The 22,197-nt window shown below is 44.6% G+C and overlaps 1 protein-coding gene across 1 annotated transcript in view; it reads left to right on the forward strand.

Moving 5' to 3' along the window:
- Slc44a1 (solute carrier family 44 member 1) overlaps positions 1-21,858 on the forward strand; it is a 157,280-nt gene extending 135,422 nt beyond the window's left edge. Inside the window, exon 16 of the mRNA XM_041656921.1 lies at positions 20,988-21,858. Coding sequence (XP_041512855.1) covers positions 20,988-21,002 — 15 coding nt within the window. The 3' untranslated portion in view covers positions 21,003-21,858. The remainder of the gene's footprint in view (positions 1-20,987) is intronic.
- The last annotated feature ends 339 nt before the right edge of the window (positions 21,859-22,197 follow it).

The following is a 22,197-nucleotide window of genomic DNA, read 5'->3' on the forward strand; positions in this document are numbered from 1 at the left end:
CCTCCATATAGTCTCCATGTGCACAAGCACACGGGTGCGCATACACCCGTGTGCTTATGTGCACAGTCCTACACTATTAAGTAGGACACTATACACACACATACAAACACACAAAAGCAAAGTATGAAACACAACCCCACCAAATGGAAGAAAAGTATTCGCTGATCATATACCTGACCAGATTCTAAAAATCACATATATAAAGAACTATAATTACAACAGAAAGACAACTCAAGATGAGCAAAGAACTTGAATAAACAATTCTCCAAAGATATTTTAATGGTATGAAGACCATTAAAGATGCCGAACTTCATTGCCATCAAAAACAGCAATGAGATACAACTCAATGTCATATCTACTAGATGGCTATAATATCCTAGATGCTAACAAGTGCTGACAAGGACAAGGAGCAATGAGAACCCCCACACACCGCCCCCCCGCCACAACACTGCTGGTAGGGCTGTTCTCAGTCAGTTAAACCCAGAGTTACTTATGACCCAGCAATTATACCTAGGTATGTACCTGAAGTAATTGAAGACATGTGTTTTTTTTTTTTTAAAAAAAGCTGTACAGAAGCCTTCACGGCAACACCATTCACAGTAGCCAAAAAGTGCAACAAGTCATTGTCCTCCAGCTGACAAAGGACAGGATGAAGGACCTCCACCCTCCACACAGTGAAAACTCCAGCCACAGAGGGGAATAGGGGCCATGAGTAGACTGAGAGTAAAGAGCTTGCTATGCAAACTCAATGACCTGGATTCGGTCCTGGTGGAAAGGAAAGACTGGTCACCTGGGACTGGTCCTCTCTCTGACCTCTGCAGGAGCACTGTGGCCTGCATATGCTCTCCCCACATTATACATACACGTGGTAATAAAAAGTAAAACCTAAAAAGGAATTCATATTGATACACTAAAGAAACCGGACACAGCATGATCCCATCTACAGTAAAGGTTCAAAATATGCCAAGTTCATCGGGTGAGAAGGTGTCAGCACTCGCCATGGTCTCCAAAGGAGGGACTAGGGGGCTGCTGCATGATAGGTGTAGGGTTTCCTATGGGATGATTAAAATAGTCCGGGATGAGGTAGTACCACTGATTGCATAACTATATAAATGTATTGAATCCAAACTGCACACTTTGAAATGGCAGCGTTGGAGACAATCCCTCTTCCCAGCTACGTCTAGGTGTGTGTGAAGCCGACAGAAACGGTGACACCCATCACCCTTTCACACCACCGTCGGCATCTATTCATATAGTTCTCAAAGGAAAACATGTCACGGTGACTCCTTGGTTTTCCTGCTGGAAGGAAGGGCTTCCCCTGCTCTCAACATATAAGTGCAACAAACACATTAGTGTTACACAATTGCATAATGTGATGAAGAATAAATATCAAATCTTGGATTTTTTCATAACTCTCATTTATTTTTATGCCCAGATCATCTTAAATTTGACCAACCAGAGCTGATTTGTTCTGGCCCCTGTCCCTTTGATCTCTCCTGTCACACATCAAGTTCTTCCTTATTTGTTGACCCCCAGATGACCCGCTCCTCAGTGCATCCCCTGTCTTAGCTCTGTCATCAGTCTTCAAGGTGTAAATTACCTTCACTAGAAACTGGTATTTAGAAACCAAAGTTTCACCTTGTTGTAGCTCTTACTGAGAAATCAAGAACGCTTGAGTTTCTGCCTTTCGGAACTTTGAAATCTCTCATTAAAACCCTTTGCTTATTTCTCTTGGTTGTTGTTCTGTTTGTTTTTTATCTTGTGAATGGGACTCAGGGCCTTCCATATGCAAGTGAGTGCCCTGCCATCGATTTAAAATAGATAAACAATTCATGGACACACTAGAGATGAAGGATGCCTTTTCCTGTTTCCTTGTGCCAAATCAGTTTGAACAGGTTTACTTTTTTTGTCTTAGTCCGCTTTGTGTTACCCCAATAGATATGGGAGACTTCTGAAGCAGAAAGATGCTCCTTGCAGTTCCAGAGGTAGAGCGGTCCAACATCAGGGCTCAGCATCCGGTGGCCTTCAGGGGCTGGAGGTCGATGGCAAGATGGCAAGAATAAGCTCATTCTTTTTCGGTTTTTTTTTTTATTATTTTTTCAAGACAAGGTTTCTTGGTATAGCCCTGACTGTCCTGTAGCCCTGTAGACCAGGCTGGCCTCAGTCTCAGAGACCCACCTGCCTCTACCACCGCCCAGCCACAAACTCATTCTTTTCTATAAGGAACCCATTCCCCCAGTAAATGAACCCATTCCTGCAATAATGCAGTGAATCTCCCTGTGACCTAATGAGCTCTTAGCGGTCCCCCCTCTTTTCGCTATGGCTGTGAGGGTCAAGTTTTCAGCACATTTTTAGGGTGCACATCTGACATTTCCCTTCTAGTCCTGCGCAGGAGTAAATATGTGTAATAATTGCAAACATGTAGTGTGTCCTTTTGTCACCAATGTGAAATCCTAGTTGTTTCTTCACATTGGAGGGAGGCTACCCTGTCTCCTCTCTAGGACTGGCTGGAGTCTCCCGAGCTTCTGAGCCCCAAGCACCAATGCCTGCTGCCTTCTCCCTATGCACCGTAGATGAATGTTGTGGCTTCATTCCTGATTCTGTGGTAAAGGACCCTGACGAGCAGCTTAGGGAAGGCAGCGTTTGTTTGGATTGGCTCACAGAGTCAACTTAGAGTCCATCAATGGAAAGAAGCCAAGGCCGGAGCTCAAGCATCTGGTCGCATTGTGTCTACAGTTAAGAGCAAAGAGAGCTAACGCATCATTGCTTGCTTTTCACTGCCTTTCTCCTCTGTCATTGTTCAGGACTAGGGGCGGGGCCCCCCATAATGAGATAGGTCAGTGTTTGTACGTCAGTTAATAGTCCAGACAGTCCCCCACAGACATGCTCCCATTCCAATCTGCTCTAGATAATTCCTCATTCAACTTTCATCCCTGGTGATCCCAGATTGGGTCAAGTTCACAGTTAAAACTCTTGGACACAGCAAAACCACCAGATTTTCTGCTGCGGGAACAACCCTAAAATACTGGCATTAATGTTATCTCTTCCATTGCATGTGTTCATTCAGCTACATTCCAAAAAGTGAAAAATAATAATAATTTTCTTTTAAAAAAATTTCTTTTGCCCTCACCATTTTTCCTACTTCTAAGTCTTCACATCCCTTCTCTTTTGTCAATAGCTGGAACTCCAATAATGGGTTCAGGTTCCGTGGAGCATCGGCAAAGCAATGGCCACGTATGCCGGTCAGATGCCAGGCTCTGTGTTGTGTGGTGCATGTACGTGTGGCATATGCATGCACACTCACATGTGAGTCTTAAAAACAAAAATGCAAAATCTTAGCTGAGCAACACAGAAGGTAAAGGATGTTGACTGTGGCAAATGGTGGATCCAGAACTCGGCCAGTCTTCCCTTTTTCTCCATCTGTTTATTTTACGTCCCAGCCGCAGCCTCACCCCTCGCCATCCCTCTTCTCCATCCCCCTCCCCACCTCCAGCCCCTCCTCTCCAGTCTCCATCCTCAACCTGTCTTTCTTGCTTCTTGCTGTAGAGGTTTGGAACCTGTTCCCTGCTACAGTGCTCTGCGTGGCCATGGCCAGGCTGTCAACGCAGGGACATATTTTCTATTCTTCTGCAGCTTAAGCCTCATTCTGGGGCCTGACTGCTTTCTTCCTAATTATAAAGGACAAGACTCCAAAAATGACTCGAGAAGAAATGTGGGCAAAGTCGTTGTCAACAGAAGGACTGGACCATAGGGAGCTCCAGAGGAGAAGGCGGGCTCTTGATATGTATATGAAACATTCCAAAGGAATAGTGGTCAGAAAAAGACAGGAAGTTTCTATCCCCCATACTGTTCATGCCTTCCAAGTGTGGCTGTGTCCCCTATGACGTTGGCTCCTGGGCTTTGTTTTCTAGCCTAAGTAGCAGGGTGATAATGTCTTCAGAGAGCTTTGTGAGTGTTCGCTACATCATAATGTGGAAAGTACTTAAGTCAGAGCACAGTAAGAATGAACAAGGAGAAGGAGCAATAAGTATGCACTCATTCTTGGCCTTGGCTTTGGAGAGTTTGATATTTATAGTACTGATGTGTATAATGAATGGGAGTTGCCAAGTCTACATTTTATCTCCCAGTACCTTTTCCTCCGTCACCGATTTCTAGAAGAACAGTCACTCCAAACAAGGACTGCTTTCCTCAGCCTGCTTTGCAGGTAAATTGTGACCATGTGACTCAGTTCTCATGGACTGTGAGTGCCAAAGACGGGTAGCTGCTAGGAACTGCCTTTAAAGAGCCATTGCCCTTGGCCTGACTTCTGCTTTCCGGGTGGCTTGAATTCAGGTGTGGTGGCTGGAAGCCTCACAGCCCTCCTGGATAATGAAATAACCTTGAAACTAGAAGACACTCAAGAGGAAGCCGGAAGGAGGTGCCTGGGTGCTGACTCTCAATGTCAGCTGTGATCTGCTGACCTCTGTCTATAGGAACCAGCTGTGATCTGGGGAATTTCCATTGCGGCCGAACACAGCCCTCACCGATATCCCAAACAGAACCTAATTTTAAGGTGATTTGGCAGTATAAATGCTGATTACATAGTTCACTCAATAACAGAAGCACAGGCGCAGTGGGCTAAATCCAACAGCCTGGAGTTTAATGGTGGCAATGCTTGTGCTTCCGTGGGTCCATAAAGCCGGCTCACGATGGGCAAATGAGGCTGGTAATGCCCCAGGGACCTTCCAAATGGGATCAGTTTCATTAAGGAGATGGCAGAACTCCTTCACAGGGTCAAGACTCTGGCCGGATGTCCCCTGTGTTCCTTATGCTTTTCCATGATGCATCTGCATTCAAGGCACAGTTCGTATGATCTGCCAGTGGGTGATTTTTAGGCTCTGTTAACAGCACAGCGGACACAGGAGGAGGTAGAGCGATGACTCTGCAATACTTTTTGTAGGTCAGCCTGTACCTGAACATAAACAAATGAAATGCTTCCAGAGAGTGCCTGGGAAAAGCATCTGCTAGAGAGGAGAAATGATGTCTCATAGGATGATAGGGGAAAGCAAAATTTCTGTTACCTCAGCCCAAAGAGTTCAGTGATTCCAAAGACAGATTTCTGTTCATCGTCAATAAATGCGCTAGGCATCCGTTTCTGTCTGGCTGTGGCGGTGACTGCTAATTGTCAGTTGTGCCCTGCTTCATGAGTATAACCCAGATATCATGCCAGTGGGCCCAGACAGCACCTGATCATGGTTCCCTGAGGCTTGAGGTGGCCATCTGACTAATGAGATACAAACTTTGCCTTCCTGACGTACGTAGGTACTTCCAGTTTTCCTTTTTGCCACTGCTGGAGGGACAACGGTAATCTTACAAGCCAGACACTGATAATAACAATGCCGAAAAACAGGCCATCTGCGCAGAGCGCTCCTGATCTGGCCTTCGTGACTTTTCCTCTAGAAGCAGTGATTCCTTTCTTCTTTAAGCACCATAGCGGGGTTCTGTTTAGCACAGCAGACACCAAGTTCTAACTTAGACACTGCTCATCAGTCCTGAGGGGCAAAAGACCTTCTGTTGGAGATTCGGGCATTTTTCCATTTATCAAACAGGATGTGAGAAAAACTCAAACCGAAAACGGTCCCCAGACTGGCTTAGCTCTGGGGAGGATGTGTCGCTGGGGGCTGGGCCTCTGGGGAGTGCTTCAGAAGCTGTGGAATTGGCAGCATTGAGCAGAGAGTGAAAAGTTCACCTTAGTGGCCGCCAACTCCAGTCTGCTGTAAGAAACGTTCTAACTGTCAGGGAATTAAAAAAATATAGGAGGACTCAGGGCATGCTGAGTTTTGTCCACTGAATAGTGGAGGTTTTTTTGTTTTGTTTTCTCATGGTTGGCATTCAGATGCATGCTTTTTATTAAAGTTTCTAACTCTGAACTCTCTTCCATCCTCCCTGGGTAGCCATATAATGGAAATTTTAAGTTTCCAATGGAATTTTTGTTTGTATGTCATTTGTAGTAATGTAACACCTCTCTGTCTCTGTCTCTGTCTCTGTCTCTCTCTCTCTCTCTCTCTCTCTCTGTGTGTGTGTGTGTGTGTGTGTGTGTGTGTTTGTATGTGTGTGTGCCAGAAGTCAACTTTAGATGTTTTCCTCAGAATACCTGCCATCTTGTGTTTTGAGAGAGACCTCACTGGCCTGGAATTATCAGCTGAAGCAGACAAGCTGGCTAGAGACGCCCAGTGATCTGCCTCCCCCGCCTCCCACGTCACCCCCACTTCCCCACCCCTCCACCCCCTGGCAGTCTGTTTTAGTTGGAATTGCTATTGCCATGATGGAATGCCATGACCAATAGCAAGTTGAGCAGGAAAGGGTTTGTTTGGCTTTACTTCCACATCCATAGTCCATCATGTAAGGAAGTCAGAACAGAAACTCAAACAGGGCAGGAACCTGGAGGCAGGAGCTGATGCAGAGACCTTGGTGAAGTGCTACATACTGGCTTGCCTATTTTCTCACAGTACCTGGAACCACCAGCCAAGGGATAGCACCACCCACCATGGGTGGGGCCCTCCCGCATGAACCACCAATTAAGAAAATGCCCTATAGACTTGCCCACAGCCCAGTCTTTTTTTCTTTTTCTTTTTTTTTTTTTTTTTTTTTGGTTTTTTGAGACAGGGTTTCTCTGTGGTTTTTGGAGCCTGTCCTGGCACTAGCTCTTGTAGACCAGGCTGGTCTCGAACTCACAGAGATCCGCCTGCCTCTGCCTCCCGAGTGCTGGGATTAAAGGCGTGCGCCACCACCGCCCGGCCCCACAGCCCAGTCTTATAGAGGCATTTTCTCAGTGGAGGTTCCCTTCCCTCAGATGACTTTAGTTTGTGTCCAGTTGACATAAAACAGCCTCTCTCCTCTCACAATTTCATTTTATTTCCAAGTACATCTGTGCATATCTGTGAGTGGCCTTGTGTACCTGAATGGAAGTTCCCACAGAATCCAGGAAGAGAGCATTGGATACCCTGGAGCTGGAGCTATAGGTTGTGGTCTGTCCAGCATGGGTGATGGGAATCAACCTGGGGTCCTCTGCCAGAGCAGGAGGCGCCCTTTTCCTTTAAGCCGTCCCTCCAGCCCCTCTTAGTTCTGGGGCTTGAACTCAGGTTCCCAGGGTTACCCAGGGAATACTTGACTGGTGGAGCTCTCTCCTCAGCCTACTCCCGCAGTTTATGTTACCAGAGTTGTTACTTAACTTGGATTTATTTATAAAGTTAACATGTCAGTAAAACACAACGACATTCTGACTTTCAGATAATGGATTTTTTTAAATCTGTGTCTGAAGCCATAGTAATAAGATTCATTCCCAGCTACATTGTTGCTTTTATGTCCAGTAAACTGGATATTAAGAATCTAATGTTTTGTCAGTAGTTCTGTAAATACATAAATATCCTTTATGGGAAAAAGATCTTTTTCATCTTATGGTAGCGGCCAGACTCTTTGATGTGTGGCTTCGAGAAAAATTGAGTGTTTATTGGATGTAATGATTGATCCCTTCATCGAGTCTGAGCCCAGAGGATGAGCTTTGTGACTCTCTACAGTACCCATAGGTTATTAGCAAGTTTAAAGACTGAACAGATGTTTGTTGAATGAGTTAAAGAACAAAGAAGTAGTCCCTTCGTAGCCTGACTGACTACATCATGAGTCGAGACTATGAGACAACAATGTTCAGAATATATAGGGAGCAACCGATGTTTATACACCCCCGCTATAATGAAAATGCAGGGAACAGAAAGGGCAATGCCTAAAATGGAGACTCCCAGGGGCCCTTCTGACCTGCTGAATCAGAATCTCTGTAGCTAGAGGCGCAGGAATCTACATCTTAACAACCCTTGCCACACACAAACCAGCCCAGAGGCTTCTGCACAGTCAACTGTGAGAACTGTGGGCATGCATGCTAGCGGTTCAGCCGAAACCTCCACATACAACATACAACGTGACCCGAGGATGAGGCCAGAATTGCAGACAGAGCAGGATCTTTGAGCCATCCTTTAGTAAATGTTCTTTTCTCTGGCGACACCTGCTGGTAGAGAGTGATAAATTGACAAACTCAGGCTGGAATTACACATCTGTGTTTTAAATGCTAGCAGTGACAGCTAAACCTCCCTGACGCCCCATGCTAGGGTTCAGATTTGTGTCTTCTCTTTGCTAGCTTGTGAATGAATCTCTAGTATTTTCTTGAGGGGTATTATCCTTCAATTAATTACTGACTTGTTTTTTACATTGCGGATTCCTATTCTGAGTTCCTTCCAACTTTGGAGTTTTCACTAAAAGATATACTCAACTTTTTAACTAGGGGATTAATTACCAGTGATTGTTTTGGGGAAGTAATAAGACAATCTTTATTTCTAATTAAAGATTTCTGATAAGATAAAGAAAAAGGGGAAAGAGTCCTTTGACTTCTTCGAGATGGAAATGTGCGTGGGGGTGAGGATGGCCCACCTTTTGGGGAGAGGAGGGCATAAAGTCAAGTCAGCGCTCTCTTTACAAGGCAAAACGGAACGGATGAGGTGAGGTCTAGGAAGGTTTTGTTCTTGCAGACCCCACACAGACATCCAGATTAGGAGTGCGCTGGTTTGCACTAAGGAATGCGGGTGTGAGACAGCACCCACGGCTAGTGGATGAGCCTGTGAATACAATTCTCCTGAAAGCCTTGTGAGATGAAGCCTTGCGTCAGGCCAGGCTTCACCCTCTGCATATACTAACTCCTGTAGGCAGTGCGTGGCCACAGTGAGTTTGAGTCGACGGCCTGCTTTCTAACAGGGCTGTTTATCCCTTGGGAACATTAGCACAAAGCACGGCCCTCCCACCCCACCCCCGTTCATGCAACAGTAGCCAAATCCAGCTAAGCAGGTTAAGATTAACTCTTGGTTGGTTAACTCTTGGTTAAGATTGTAACTGATAGTTGGGAATTTCGTGCAGATTCAACATAAAAAATTCCCAGGCCGTTGAGTGAATCTCCTGATTTTGGATAATTAGATGCAGCCGGTGTGCCGGAACAGGGTGTTCTGTGATGTGAGTGTTTAACAGAAATTGATTCCCATAGCTTTTATTTCAGAGATTCTGTGCTTTCTCTTCTCCCTGTCCTGGCATCGAAGCCCCATCAAATGCCAGGAAATCCCGTATCCATCCTTACTGAGGCCCACTAGAATCCAAGGCATGAAATAAATCAATTCATGGCTTTGGGCCTAGTAAGCATTCAGGCATAATAAGTGGGGCCTGGAAATGGCTCAGGAGTTAAGAGCACTGGCTGCTCCTCTAGAGGTCCCAGGTTTGATTCCCGGGATCTGCATGTTGGCTCATAACCATCTGTAACTGTGGTCTCAGGGGATCCAAGTCCCTCTTTTGGCCTCTGTGGGCACCGGCCATGCATATAGTGCACAGATATATTTTAGGCAAAAACACTCATATGCATAAAATAATAAATAAATGAATAAATGACTAATAAGTGGTTATGAGTGTGTTTCCACAGCAGGGTGAGTTGCTCACGTGGGAATTGCTCACATATATGCAGTCAATGCTCCTTTCTGGAGAATGGACAAGCTGTCCCGTCTTCTCTCCTTCCTGTCCTGCTTGGCTTTCTGCAGTATCATGTATGTCTTTCACTTGTCATGGCTGGGCAGAAGCGTCATGAGAATCGGATGGATTTGAATTTGGACCTCGCCAGTCCCCTCTCTCTTTATCAGGCACAGAGAACTAATGATGCCTCGAGGCGTCAGTGGGGGAAAGGTGATAGAATGCAGTGTCCAGCCTTAGCCAAACTAAGCTTAGGTAGCGCATCTCCCTTCTGCCTCCCTCCCTTGATGTAGCGGGCCAGTCAGTGCACCGCCTTGGGCCTGCAATAGTGGTGACTGTCCCAGAGCTCTGTGCTGTCCTGCTGGGCTTACCTCTAGGACAGATTAGTTAAGTAACAGCACTCATCTTTGGACAGCTGTCCTGTCCCAATCTCTCTGTAAGGACTTCAAGGTTTTTCCGGAACGGAGTCAGACAGTCGTTAACCAACCCCGCCGCACAATCAAGAGGACTCCAGCCTGTCAATATTTGCACACCCGACCTGGGCCACAGCTCGGATGCGACTCCCCAAAGCTAGCTTTCCCGGCCTATGAGCCAGGCTGTTCTAGCTACACAGATAAGCAGCTTGTGTCTGACTGGCCCAGCCCCAAATCAGGAGAGGGTCTCAGCCTCTCCTGCCCAAGCATGACCTTCTTGTTGGCAGATATCGCCTAACAGCCTCTGGCTTCCTACTCATTAGCCGAGTCAACAGCTCACAGTACATTACAACGAGAGATTTGCTTCAGAGTTAATCTTTGACTTAAAGGGATCACCTTTTGGGGAACACCCCAACATGGCACCTCTTCTATTATGTTTATCTACCCTTATTTTCTAACAAATGCCAAGATGTTGGCAAATTGTGACTGAACACGTTTTTGGCAGTGAACATGGCCATGAAAATAGAACCAAGGGAAAAAAAAAAAACTAAAGGCACACACACGAGGAAAAGGCGGGTGAGGAACTCTAGTGTTAGCATAAAGGGGGAAGCACGCTGGCCCAGAAAGCTCATACTTCTGAAGAGTAATAACAGAAGGTCCTGTCTCAGGGAGGAGCAAGACAGGGCCTGACGTGTGTGTGGATAACGATGAGGGGCCTGGAATAGCTCCCTGATTTATTTGTACTTGAAGGATTTTAAAGTATGTTCAGAGTTTAAGAAGCTTCGTGGGGTCAGACTGAGGACTGTGCCTTCCTCCTTGTCATTTTATAAAGAGATCCTTTTGGGAAATGCTCACACCAAGGAGAAAGTGCTTTTGGATAAATGCACTCCAAGTTGGGACACCAGCTCGGAAGTTCGAATACCCTATATGTTCCAGGAAGCTTCTTGTTTTCATGGAAGTCTAAGTGTACACATAGAAATAAGTTCATTATTAATAACAATTAATTTAATGATTCCCGCCATCTTGGAAGTCCTCTTGGAAGGCAATGTATTGCTGGAGACCTGGGCCTGGTGCTTTGATTGCTTTGAGTCTTACACCTTGCACTTTCTGTTGTCCCCCCAGCCTTGAGTCCCCTTCCTCGGCCGTTCACACATTGAATTGGACAACTCTTGTGTCTGCTATCATTCAGAACAAATGTGTGATCCCTAGAGCCCTCCTTACCCACTCCCTCCATCAAGACAAGAACATACCTTCTTGTTCTGCAGGATGCCAGGGGTTGTATAAGAAGAAAGGAGAGGGATCAAATGTTCTATTTTGCTTTTTATTAGACTCTAGGAAGAGAAAGGAAGTTGAAACAACTGACTAAATAAAAGTCAAGAACTTCTGTAACTGGTGTTGCTTGTGAAAGACTGGCTTCGTGCTGGACATGAAATACTAATCACAGCATTTACTTTGTCCCAGAGATATGTGTGGCGGAGCACGAGGCAAGTTAAAAGGGCACATTTCTTGCACTAGGATGCACAATCCCTTCCTTGCACACCCATTTCTCTTTCTCCCAAGACAGATGTCTGCCAAGAGCCCGGGAGCTGGGCAAATTGAGTCAACCTGTGCTTATCCTAGGGGAGTCTAGACAGGGATACGGATATGCTGCTGAGGAAAGCGTGGCCAGCATCCATTTGGAAGGACATAGGCGTACAGAAAGCATAGTTCTGTGAATAAACAAACAGACACCCGACATCCCAAAGATTTAACCACACCATCTCTGGGTTGAGTATCCCTTTTCAGAAATACTTGGGCCTGTGATGGTTTTGACAGTTATGAGCCACCGGATGTAGGTGCTGGGAATCAAACTCAGGTCCTCTGCAAAAATCAATACATGCTCTTAACCACTGGAGGATCTCTCCAGCCGTTTCATTCTGGACTATTTTACCTATACATAATGAAATATCTTGGGAACGATCAAAATCTAAACTCAGAATTCATGTGTTTCATGTACACCTTATAAATGTATATGTGTCACCTCCCAAATTTTGTACAGTGTTTTTAATGTGCCCAGACTTTATGACCCATCGCATCAGGTCAAGCGAGAAATTTTCCACTTTGTGGCATTATGCTGATCCCTCCATAGTTTCAGATTGTAGAGTAATTCATATCCCAGTGTTGCAGAGTCGATGCTCATCCTGTACTTCATACAGAGCCAGAGATGTCAGTCCTCTCAGTGGAATCTCACCTTAAATTTCCTATTTTCATTGTGAAACAGCACCTAGAGATGGTTCTCCTGGGTTTCAAATATGCAGGCTGTTAAATGCAACCTATGCATATTTCATGAGCTGGCTTTGTGAGACTGGTGTGCCTTGCTTTAGAACCCGCCAGCAGTCTCTGAGCTACGCGTTCGTGGCCAGAGCTCCTATAATGAGCGCTTTATGAATGTTATCTCTTTTGATGTTTATGAGTCCCAAGATAGTTGGTCCCTTTTCAGAGATGAATATGTAGTGTGCCAGGACCAAGAAATTACTTAAGAAAGCATTAGAGCCGGGCAGTGGTGGCATACACACTTGGGAGACAGAGGCTGGCGGATCTCTGTGAGTTCGAGGCCAGCTTAGTCTACAACAGCTAGTTCCAGGGCAGGCCCCAAAGCTACAGGGAAACCCTGTCTCAAAAACAAAACAATAAATAAATAAATAAATAAAGAAGTGAAAAAAGAAAGAAGGAAGGAAGGAAAGTGTTAACAGAGTTCTAGATGATAAGACTTTGCGGAACATTCTTTGCCCATATTCAGAGAAGAAAGCCGCTTCATGGATAATCAATGTGAATTCCTTGTGTTCACAACACGCCAGGAATCTCCCTTAGTGCCTTCGGTTCCTAGGCGCTTCTTCACTACTTTCCTGCCTTGCAGTCTCCCCTTCTGTGCTGGCTCAAGTCTTCCAGGAAGTGGTGTTGAAAGGAGGTTGCTGTTAGGTTGGACTTGACTGAGTTAAAACCGTAAAGAAATGCCCATCTCCTAGTTTCCCGGAGTTGTGTGTTATTTTAAATTTTAAGATTACATTGACTATTTATGTGTGTGTGCCATGGCACTAGAGAGGTGCTGATCAGATAGTCAGATCATGCCTCTCCCCGTGTAAGTTCTCGGGATTGAACTCAGGTTTTAGCCTTGGCCACAGGTGCCCCTGCCCAGTGAATCTTCTCACCAGTTTGTAATTTAGCTTCAAAACGGAATCTCCTCTTCCATGGGAGGTGTAATGTACCACTAATTCCTCAAGGTGGCAGTGTCCGAGCTATTAAACAGCGTTGTGCAGTGCCTGCATTTGTTGCAGTGTTAGTCCCAATTGACATTTGTGTATTTCTTTTGTGTATTGGTTTTGACCTACAGTGACACTGACATTCACTTTAATTCTAAAGAAAGTGTATTGTATTTTAGAAATTCCCCTGACTAGGATAACCGGAAGTCTCTGCCTGCACAGCTTCAGTTCTGTGCTTCCACTTGAAAACTAACAAGCAAATGGCATCGAGCGCTGTTTCTTGAGCACACTTCCTGAGTTGGTTAAACTCCTGCGTCTTCATATACGCCACTCGTGTACTCCTGTGGGACGGGCATTCTTCCCACCTTTACATGAGAACACAGAAGCAAGGAGAAGGGACACTTTGCTGAGGTCGTAGTTATTATCTACCAGAACCTGAGTTGAAATCCACCCTCTCTTCGCAGATTACTAAGTGGATTAATTGGGGAACAAATAAACAACTATACATAAGTAAATGAATGGTTTGAAGGGATTGTTTCAGTCATTTACATAGTAAACGTAACAATTACAACCATAGTTAAAAATGTAGCTGAATGAGTATTTCCTGTTCCATCCATTTATCTGGTATGATCTCCCAAAGTGTATATGAACCACATATTCATGACCCATGGATCCACTGTCGGACAAATACGCTGTTCCCCTTTCCTGGCTGTTGTGGATAGGGCAGTGGTAAGCATGGCTGAGCAGGTATCTATCTCTGTAGTAGAACATGGAGCCCCATAGGAGAATGCCCAGGAGTGGGATAGGTGGGTCACACGGTAGATGTCTATTTAGCTTTTTAAGGAAATGTCATGCTTCAGCAGCTTACACTCCCACCAACAGTGAGAGTGCTTCCCTTTCCCCACGCCCACACCTTTGTGTGTTGTCTTTGTGGTTTTTTCTTTGTCATTCATACTGGGGTAATGCAAAACTCTTTAAACACTTTGAATTTGCATTTCCAAAATGGCTGAGGATGTTGAATATTTTTAATAGAGAAAGCTTTCTTGGTCATTTTGAGAAGGCTGTTTAATTCAATGTCCTGGGCTGATTTTGTTGTTGTGGGCTTTACCATATCAGTTGTTAACCAGTGATAGCCCCACCACATGCCCACAGGCCAGTCGGATCGAGGCAACTCCTCAGCTGAGCGTCCTTCTTCCCAGATGGCTCTAGTTTGGTTTGGAGACCAGTGCACTTGTCTTCCTGCTGATTCTGGGGTGGCTGTTTGTTCACTATTCTGATGCCCTTTCAGACACATGACCCTTTTAATCTCTGGACTACATTTTTGCTTTTTTTTTTTTTTGTTATAACATCCTTTGAAGTGCATATATTTTTAATATTGATAAACTCTTTCCTTGGCTTCTTAGGCTTTTATCATTATATGAAGAAACAAATATTTTGCCCAATCGAAAGTCATGAAGATTCAGCGCTCCCTTTTCATCTGCGAGGTTACAGTTTCACTCCTGTGTTTCCGGAAGTCTTTGACCTTTCAGGAGGAGGTGTGACGCTCACTGCTTTTCTGTGTTGAGATCCAGCTGTTCCAGCCCTCTCTCTTGAAAGACTCTTCTTTTCTTCACCGAATGGTCTTGGCACCCCATCAGAGTCAGAGCACATGGCCCTCTGGCTGTCTTTCTACACTCCCAGCTGTCTTCCACTGCTTTCTGTCTCTGGGCTGGTCTTTCGGTGTGATGCAGGGAAGTGAGTAGGTTTTATTCTCTGGCAAGTTCCTGGACCAGAGTGGCACCTTGACCCACAATTCTTTCTTACCTGTCGCCTGGCACGAGCAGGTGGCAGTGTAACCCTCCACATCCTTCTCTACACCTTCCAATGCAAGCCCTGTTCTAGCGTACATAGTAGGAAGATATTTTTTTTTTTTTTACTTCCTAGCGTGCATCTAACATAAACTGCAGCAAAATTACCAAAGACGGCAAGGTAACTATATAGAATTATTAACTAGTTAAAACAGTTGCATGGTGGATCTAGTTTTTAGCATTTGAATTGTTAATCCCTTTCTTTGTAAATAGTTAGCTAGTAGGCCAATTTCTTTTTCAGGCCACTCCTTGATAAAGGCAATAAACCTTCTTTGGGTACAATAACATATTCTGACTTTCTGATCTGCTTTGTTGAAGGGTGACGTCTACAGGAGTATAGAATCTTGCTCCCTGTGACGTTAGATTATTAACACACAGGCTCTAATGAGGAGGCATAAGAACAGTGAGTGCATGGCCAAGAAACTGCCCTACAGTCTTCCCTGTGACATGATCTGTCCCAACACCTAGGCTGTTCTCCCTCTTGTCATCCCCCTTCCTGTTTCCTGGTGCCAACGATCTTAAAATAGCACGGTCAACTTTGTGTCTGCTAATGTTCGGTGTGGAGGACAGCTGGCACAAGAAGTCCAGTCTTGAACTCTGGAACAGATGTTCACTGTCTTGTACAGTTGATTATACCTATATCAGAAAGATAGGCTTCTAGGTCAATTCCTCTTGAAATTGCTTTAAGTTGAGACTTCCTTATGATATCATGAAAACTAAAATTTCTAATGATATCTATTTTTAAAAAACGTTGAAAAGAGGTAAGATGTAGAAAAATACTTAGAAAAATGTATCTTTGGTAAAAAAAAAATCATTGAAAATGTAGAGGCAATATGCCTAGCTGGATAAGGAAAGGGCAGAGAACCTGGATTGATGAAAGATTTGAAGAGGCACCTCACAGAGGAAAATGAATGCCCAGTGAGTGTATAAAGTGATCCTAGTTCCTTCAGTCAAAATAAACCAGTCAGGGGCATCTGCCTCACTATGGCCACTGAATGGTGTTAAGAATTTTTTAAATCGGGCACTGAAGATGTGGCTCAGTGGGCAGAGTGTTTGTCTAACAGCACAAAGCCCTGAGCTCAATTCCCAGTGCTGTATAAACCAGGGTGATGGCACATGGCGACCTGGGATATATGAGTAATTATCCCCCCCAAAGAAAAACTTAAAATATGTTAAACGTCAGGAGCACTCTTAACGATAAGCTCAAGTTTATCATGTATGCACTCCAGTCTTCATTTCTGTAAATAAGCAAAGACACTGATGGGGTAATTTGATGCCATAATTATCATCTATTGGGCCTTCTCTTGCTGTTCAAACTTACTTGGCAAAAAGACTTTCGGTAAAATAACCAATCTGACCACTGTCATTCTTGCAACAACCACACTGGACCTCTACACAAGTCTCTCAACATCTACACAAGAACAGCAGCAGATCCTAGACTCCTCATCAGCCAGGGCTGTTTGAGAGGTTGGTTGTACCAGGCATTTTGCAATGACAATCCCTCAGAGCCAGAGGGGACACACTTCCCCTGGTAGAGTAACCATGATGACTGATAGCAAGGCTGTTAGATGTCCAAAACACAAGCCTTAGCGACTGTCATTGGTAATAGAGGCAAAGCTGTGGCTGGACCAGGAAGTCACTGTGATGGGTCCAATACTCCCTCCATTGAAGTATGGCTGTATGAGAAGGTAGCTTGGGTTCACTCAAGGAGTGGGCTTGGGGACAGTGCACTGTGATGGCTCATCTAATGTGACATCAGGCGCAGTGACATCTTCTCTCCAATGGTCTTTCCTTGCATACTTTCAATAGTGCAGGCTAAGCTGAAACCATTACACAGATTGACTGGCCTGGGGTTGGGAGGGTATGGTTTCTTGATCTCACAGGCACCACCCAGTCCCATGTGTGCTATGTGTATAGTGCTTGACACAAGCAAGTACTTAGCTCAGGTAGCAGCACTACCCCCAAAGGTGATTTGTACCCTTCTAGATCAGCTCAGTTGTGCTGTTGGCTATAACTGCTTGATCAACTGAGCTATGCGGGGCAGTACCAGGCTTTCCTCAGCTCCCTTGGGATTGCTTAGCCATTGAATTGCTGAAGTGCACAGGGCACCCATTGAGGTCGGCAGCCTCCAAGTACAGATTCATGCTATGATCTAGAAGGGAACAAACCACCAAGTTTTAAAAATGTGGTTGGTTGCTCCCGTTACATTTGTGCCACTATTGCTCCAGTATATCTTGCAGGCAGGCAACTCTTGTCGATTGCAGCATTTGTAACTGAGTGAATTTATGATTACCTTTCTCACCAATATCATGCAGAGTACCTTCCAGGACCACAATAGGAGTGAAGTGTATAGCTGGGAACCAACTTGACTTTTCCATATTTGATGACATAAGTGAATGCTGTCTTCAGCAATAGGGCCTTACCACCAGGTTTTTTGTTTTTGAGTAACCAATAGCCTTGTCACTAACCTGCAATGTCCATGGGACCTCTTTTGGCCTCCAATTTTTGATCTTCTTGCCTCTCAGGTGTTTAGGTTAAAGGCATGCACCGCTATGCACAAAATCTTTTGATATTATAATTACATCATTTTCCCTTAACCCAACCCCTCCGATATATCCCATTTTTTGTTTTCTTTCAAATTCCAAGTTTTAAAAACAGTTCCAGGAAGAAAAAGAGTTAGAGACCTCCCTAGGATACATAGTGAGCTCAAGGTCAGCCTTGGCCACCTAACAAATCTCTATCTCAAAATAGATAGATAGATAGATAGATAGGTAGATAGATAGTAGATAGACAGGCAGACTGACTAACTCATTCTTCTAAACTATATAGGGAGCAAAACTTTCTCATAAGCAACCTATTAGATAGAGTCTTGAACTTTGAGTCTAGAAAAGTTGTTCTGCCTTCCAATGGGACTGGTAGCTCAGTCTTATTATGCCTGCTCTTATTCATTCTTGGGACCAAGTGGATTATATTAGGTATTTTTCATGTTCAAGGATAGTAGGAAAGATAGCATCAAAGTGTCATCCAATCATGATCAGATTATGTAGTATTTTTAAGAGTGGCATTTGGCTTTTTAACTATTTTTTTTTTTTTTTTGGTTTTTCGAGACAGGGTTTCTCTGTGGTTTTGGAGCCTGTCCTGGAACTAGCTCTTGTAGACCAGGCTGGTCTCGAACTCACAGAGATCCGCCTGCCTCTGCCTCCCGAGTGCTGGGATTAAAGGCGTGCGCCACCACCGCCCGGCATTTTTAACTATTTTAAATTTAAAGGAGGGAAGCTACATGAAATATAGTTTCCTGGATGGGCTCTTGGAACAGAAAAGGACATGGTGAGAATTAGCGAATCTCAATAAAGCATGACGTACAGTCAGTAGCTGTCTACCTGCTGGATCAGGAGCCGTGACAAACATACCACAGAGTTCCGAGGCGTGACAATGGGAAAAGTTAGGTGACAGGTAATGAAAACTGCTGCTTATGTCCCTTTTCTAAATATTTAAAACTTCTAAAGTAGAAGTCTAAACTAACTATAGTAGAAAGACAGTTTTCTCTCAATCTCAGACAAATCCCCAGTTTAGCTAAGCCTCCTGTCTGTGCTATGTGACCTTAACTAAGCATCATCAGTATTGGGTGTCAGTCTAATTTTAGGAAGCCTTACTTTCAGCAGTAGGGGAAAGATCGTGAAAGTTGAAGCTGCGTATCCCAGCGTACAAGACAACAAGCAGGGAACTGATGAGCAGCGAAGTTTAGAGGAGGTACTGGAGGACCCAAAGAGCCTTGCGATTTCTTGAGAGAGGAATGGGGATCATAAAAGCAGTGCTCCAGGGATTTATTTGATTTTTCCATTTGCCAAATACAGTGAAATTGGGAAAGATTCTGAGACAGGCACATCAGCAGAGAGGCAGTAACTGGAATGTGAAGCTAAAATTTCAAGACTGAAACCCTGAGTGAAAAGAGATGCTATTCTCCATGCCTCCTAGTGCCTGGCTCAGGTCCTGGGGAGAGCAGAGCCTAATGTAGAGACTGGTCTATCTGGAGATCTTAGACACCTTTAGTGGCTGGATCTTAAAGCTATGTCCTATCTTCTTTTTCCAAACCCAATCTCCCTGTATGCTGTGGTCAGGACTATCTTACCATTTCTGCCTGTCCTGCGTTATCCCTGTGCATGCTTGAGAGTTAAACCGAGTCCACAATTTTCAAGTAGGTCTCTTCCATTGATTTATCCTAATGGATTTTAACGACTTCCCCCACCCCAGCACTGTGGATAGAACCCTGTTTCTTGAATATGCTAGGCAAGCACTCTTTCAGAACCACATGCCCAGTTCTGAAGACCCCCAGAAATCATTTCAAATGTATAGAGAGAATGTAAAAATAAGAATGCTACCAAAAACAGCAGGTTCTTATTGTCAAACAGCCTGTGCCTATAGTGAACAGTTACTCCACCTGCAGGGTCACTCTCTACCCTTTCTTATGTACATACACACGCACACACACACCACAATACATGCCACATTCACATACACCACAATGTATACCACATACACAGACAACACACACCACAGCATATATATCTCTTTATACATACACACCACATAAACATCACACAGACAACACAGACCACAACACATCTGCCTCTTTACGCATACACAGCACATATGCCCCTTTACACACCCATACACATCACAGACCACAACAATGCATACATTACAATCCACAGAGAGAGAGAGATACATGGACCATTTCATGCCTCTGTTTTCTGCATAATTTGTGCATACCCCTAGGTCCATGGTCCTCAACCTTTCTAATGCTACGACCTCATGTTGTGGTGACACCCAACCATAATTATTTTCATTGCTAGTTCATAACTGTAATTTTGCTACTTTTATGAACCATGATGTAAACACCTGTGTTTTCTGGTTGTCCTAGGCAACCCCTGTGAAAGGGTTGTGACCCCAGACTAGTAACCACTGCTCTAAGCCCTTCCAGCCTCCATCCTTCAGCGTGTGTTTCCTGAGGATATGGTCATTCTTTTCAGCACCACGGTAGCATTCTTCGCAGCTCATTCCTCACTCACTGTCTGAGGGACTTCATAAACTGCAACACGCATTACCACAGTCTGGCCTGTCCCTCTGCTAACAATTACAGGCTTGAAAAGGCCACATTTTTATTTCAGTTCCAGGTTTGGCAGTTTAGCTTTGAATTGAACTCATAGGTTTGTCTCAGTAGGGCTTCTAAAAACCTCCTTGTTGAAGAATACTGGTCATTCCAGCAATGGGAAAGATGGGTCCAGCAGCCCCACCATGTATCAGGAACTGTCCTCAGCACTGCTAATTCTCACCACCACTACAGCAGCATCGATTCCTTTTTGCTCCCAGTACAGGGTTTAGGCTGTCATGGTTGGTCACATTGCATCCACAGTCAGGAAGGAGAGCGTAATGAACGCCTGCGGGCAGCTACTTTCCTCTTTTTTCTACAGTTGCGGGACCCTAATGGAAGGAGTGATACCACCCGCTTTTAGTGCAACCTCAGCTAAAATAATCTAATTAATCTAAGTTGCACACTTCCTCACATTGGCAGGCATAGCCAGGGCTTTATAATCCCTTACAGGTGTGCCTGGAGACTTGTCTCCCAGGCGATCTCAGAGGCTGTCAAGCTGACAACTTAACATAGCAACTCCTCCTCACCATTGCCTTATTTCCCTTAGGGAATTGTAGGCACAAAGGATAAAGAGCTTGCTCGTAAATCACAGCTGATAAAGAGGTACAATTCGAATTTGGACCCAGGGTGTTGCAAACATTCTTCCCATTGATTGTCTCCTGTGTGACTATTTCCAGCCTCATTGATATTTCATAACGTCTAAAGATTATCCCACGTTATTTATCTCGGGATATTGATTGTTTCTTCTTGTGTTCCCTTCTCCAAGTAAAGAAACACTCATTCTCTTGATGTGTTTACTTTTCAGCTGAGGAAAAGGTGACGCGTCCCTGGAGACTGGAAGAATGGACTCAGAGGAGGCTGTTTGTTCCAGGATCTCCCACTCAGCAGCTGCTGAGTCTGGGAGGAAGATAGGAATCTCATTACTTCAATAGCAGCCATCAAGAAGGTTCTCCAGCCTCGAACAGCCAAATGGATTTGCCACGAGGGGGGTGGCTAATGAATGATTAATCAGAAGCATTTGATAGTAATCTGCCTTGCAACCACATCTTCATACTCCATGTTGCTTTCTCTCCCGGCCTTGTAACGTTTGAGAGACAAGCCCTGCTTTCCGTCTAGTGAGCACTGGCCCGAAAGTCAGACTCACGCGGGAATTCTCTGCATCCATCCTGGGCTTGTCCTCTCTGATTCTGCTATTTATAGAGTTAATGTGGGCTAATAACCGCTATTACTGGGCCCTGCTGCATGCCAGGCATTGGGATGGGTGCCCTACATAATACCGAATCCTCACGGAGCCCTATAAGTTTATACGAACTATTGACATTTTGATCATGAGGAATGAGATACTCAAGAGAGAGTGTGTGCTGTGGGTAAGATCACACAGCTGATAGGATACATATCTCAGTCCAGAGTCCCTCCGTTATAACACTGCTTTGCTTATTACTGCTACAGAGATAACTGTCCTATTACAGTATCCTTATGAATATCACACCTGGTCCCCGAATTGGGGTGGGGATGGTGCTGTATGTGCATGGGAGGAGTCTTGGGGGGAGCGCTTTAGAAGCACAGAAGAATCACAGAATTATTTTCTAAGCAAAATAAGACTGTTCTTTTATGGCCCATGGGTCAAATCTGCCTGTCCTCACCTATTTTTGTAAATAAAATTTTATGGGACCACAGCCACATCCTTTATGTCTTTGTTTATGACTTCTTTCTTTCTGTACTGGCTGAGGTACAGAATTGTATCAAAGACTTTATGATCTTCAGTGCCCAAAATATTGACAACATTGTCCTTGCAGAGAGTCTGTGACCCCTGGCTTAAATGATTTAGAAAAGAAGCCCACAGTTTTCATTAAGACCGATTTATTATAGTTTTCCCTTGACTGAAATATTAAAGCTTGATACTATGTACACATCACTGTGTTCTAACAATGGCATGGTGGTAGTTATGGTAGTGATGAGCAGGGATTGTGGGCTGTACCTGATAGAACTAGCGAAAGGTTGCAGGGGGCAGAAGG

Source organism: Microtus oregoni, unplaced genomic scaffold (genome assembly GCF_018167655.1).
Source record: "Microtus oregoni isolate MIOR12 unplaced genomic scaffold, Mior012 000008F_ref0000371, whole genome shotgun sequence".
NCBI lineage: Eukaryota > Metazoa > Chordata > Mammalia > Rodentia > Cricetidae > Microtus > Microtus oregoni.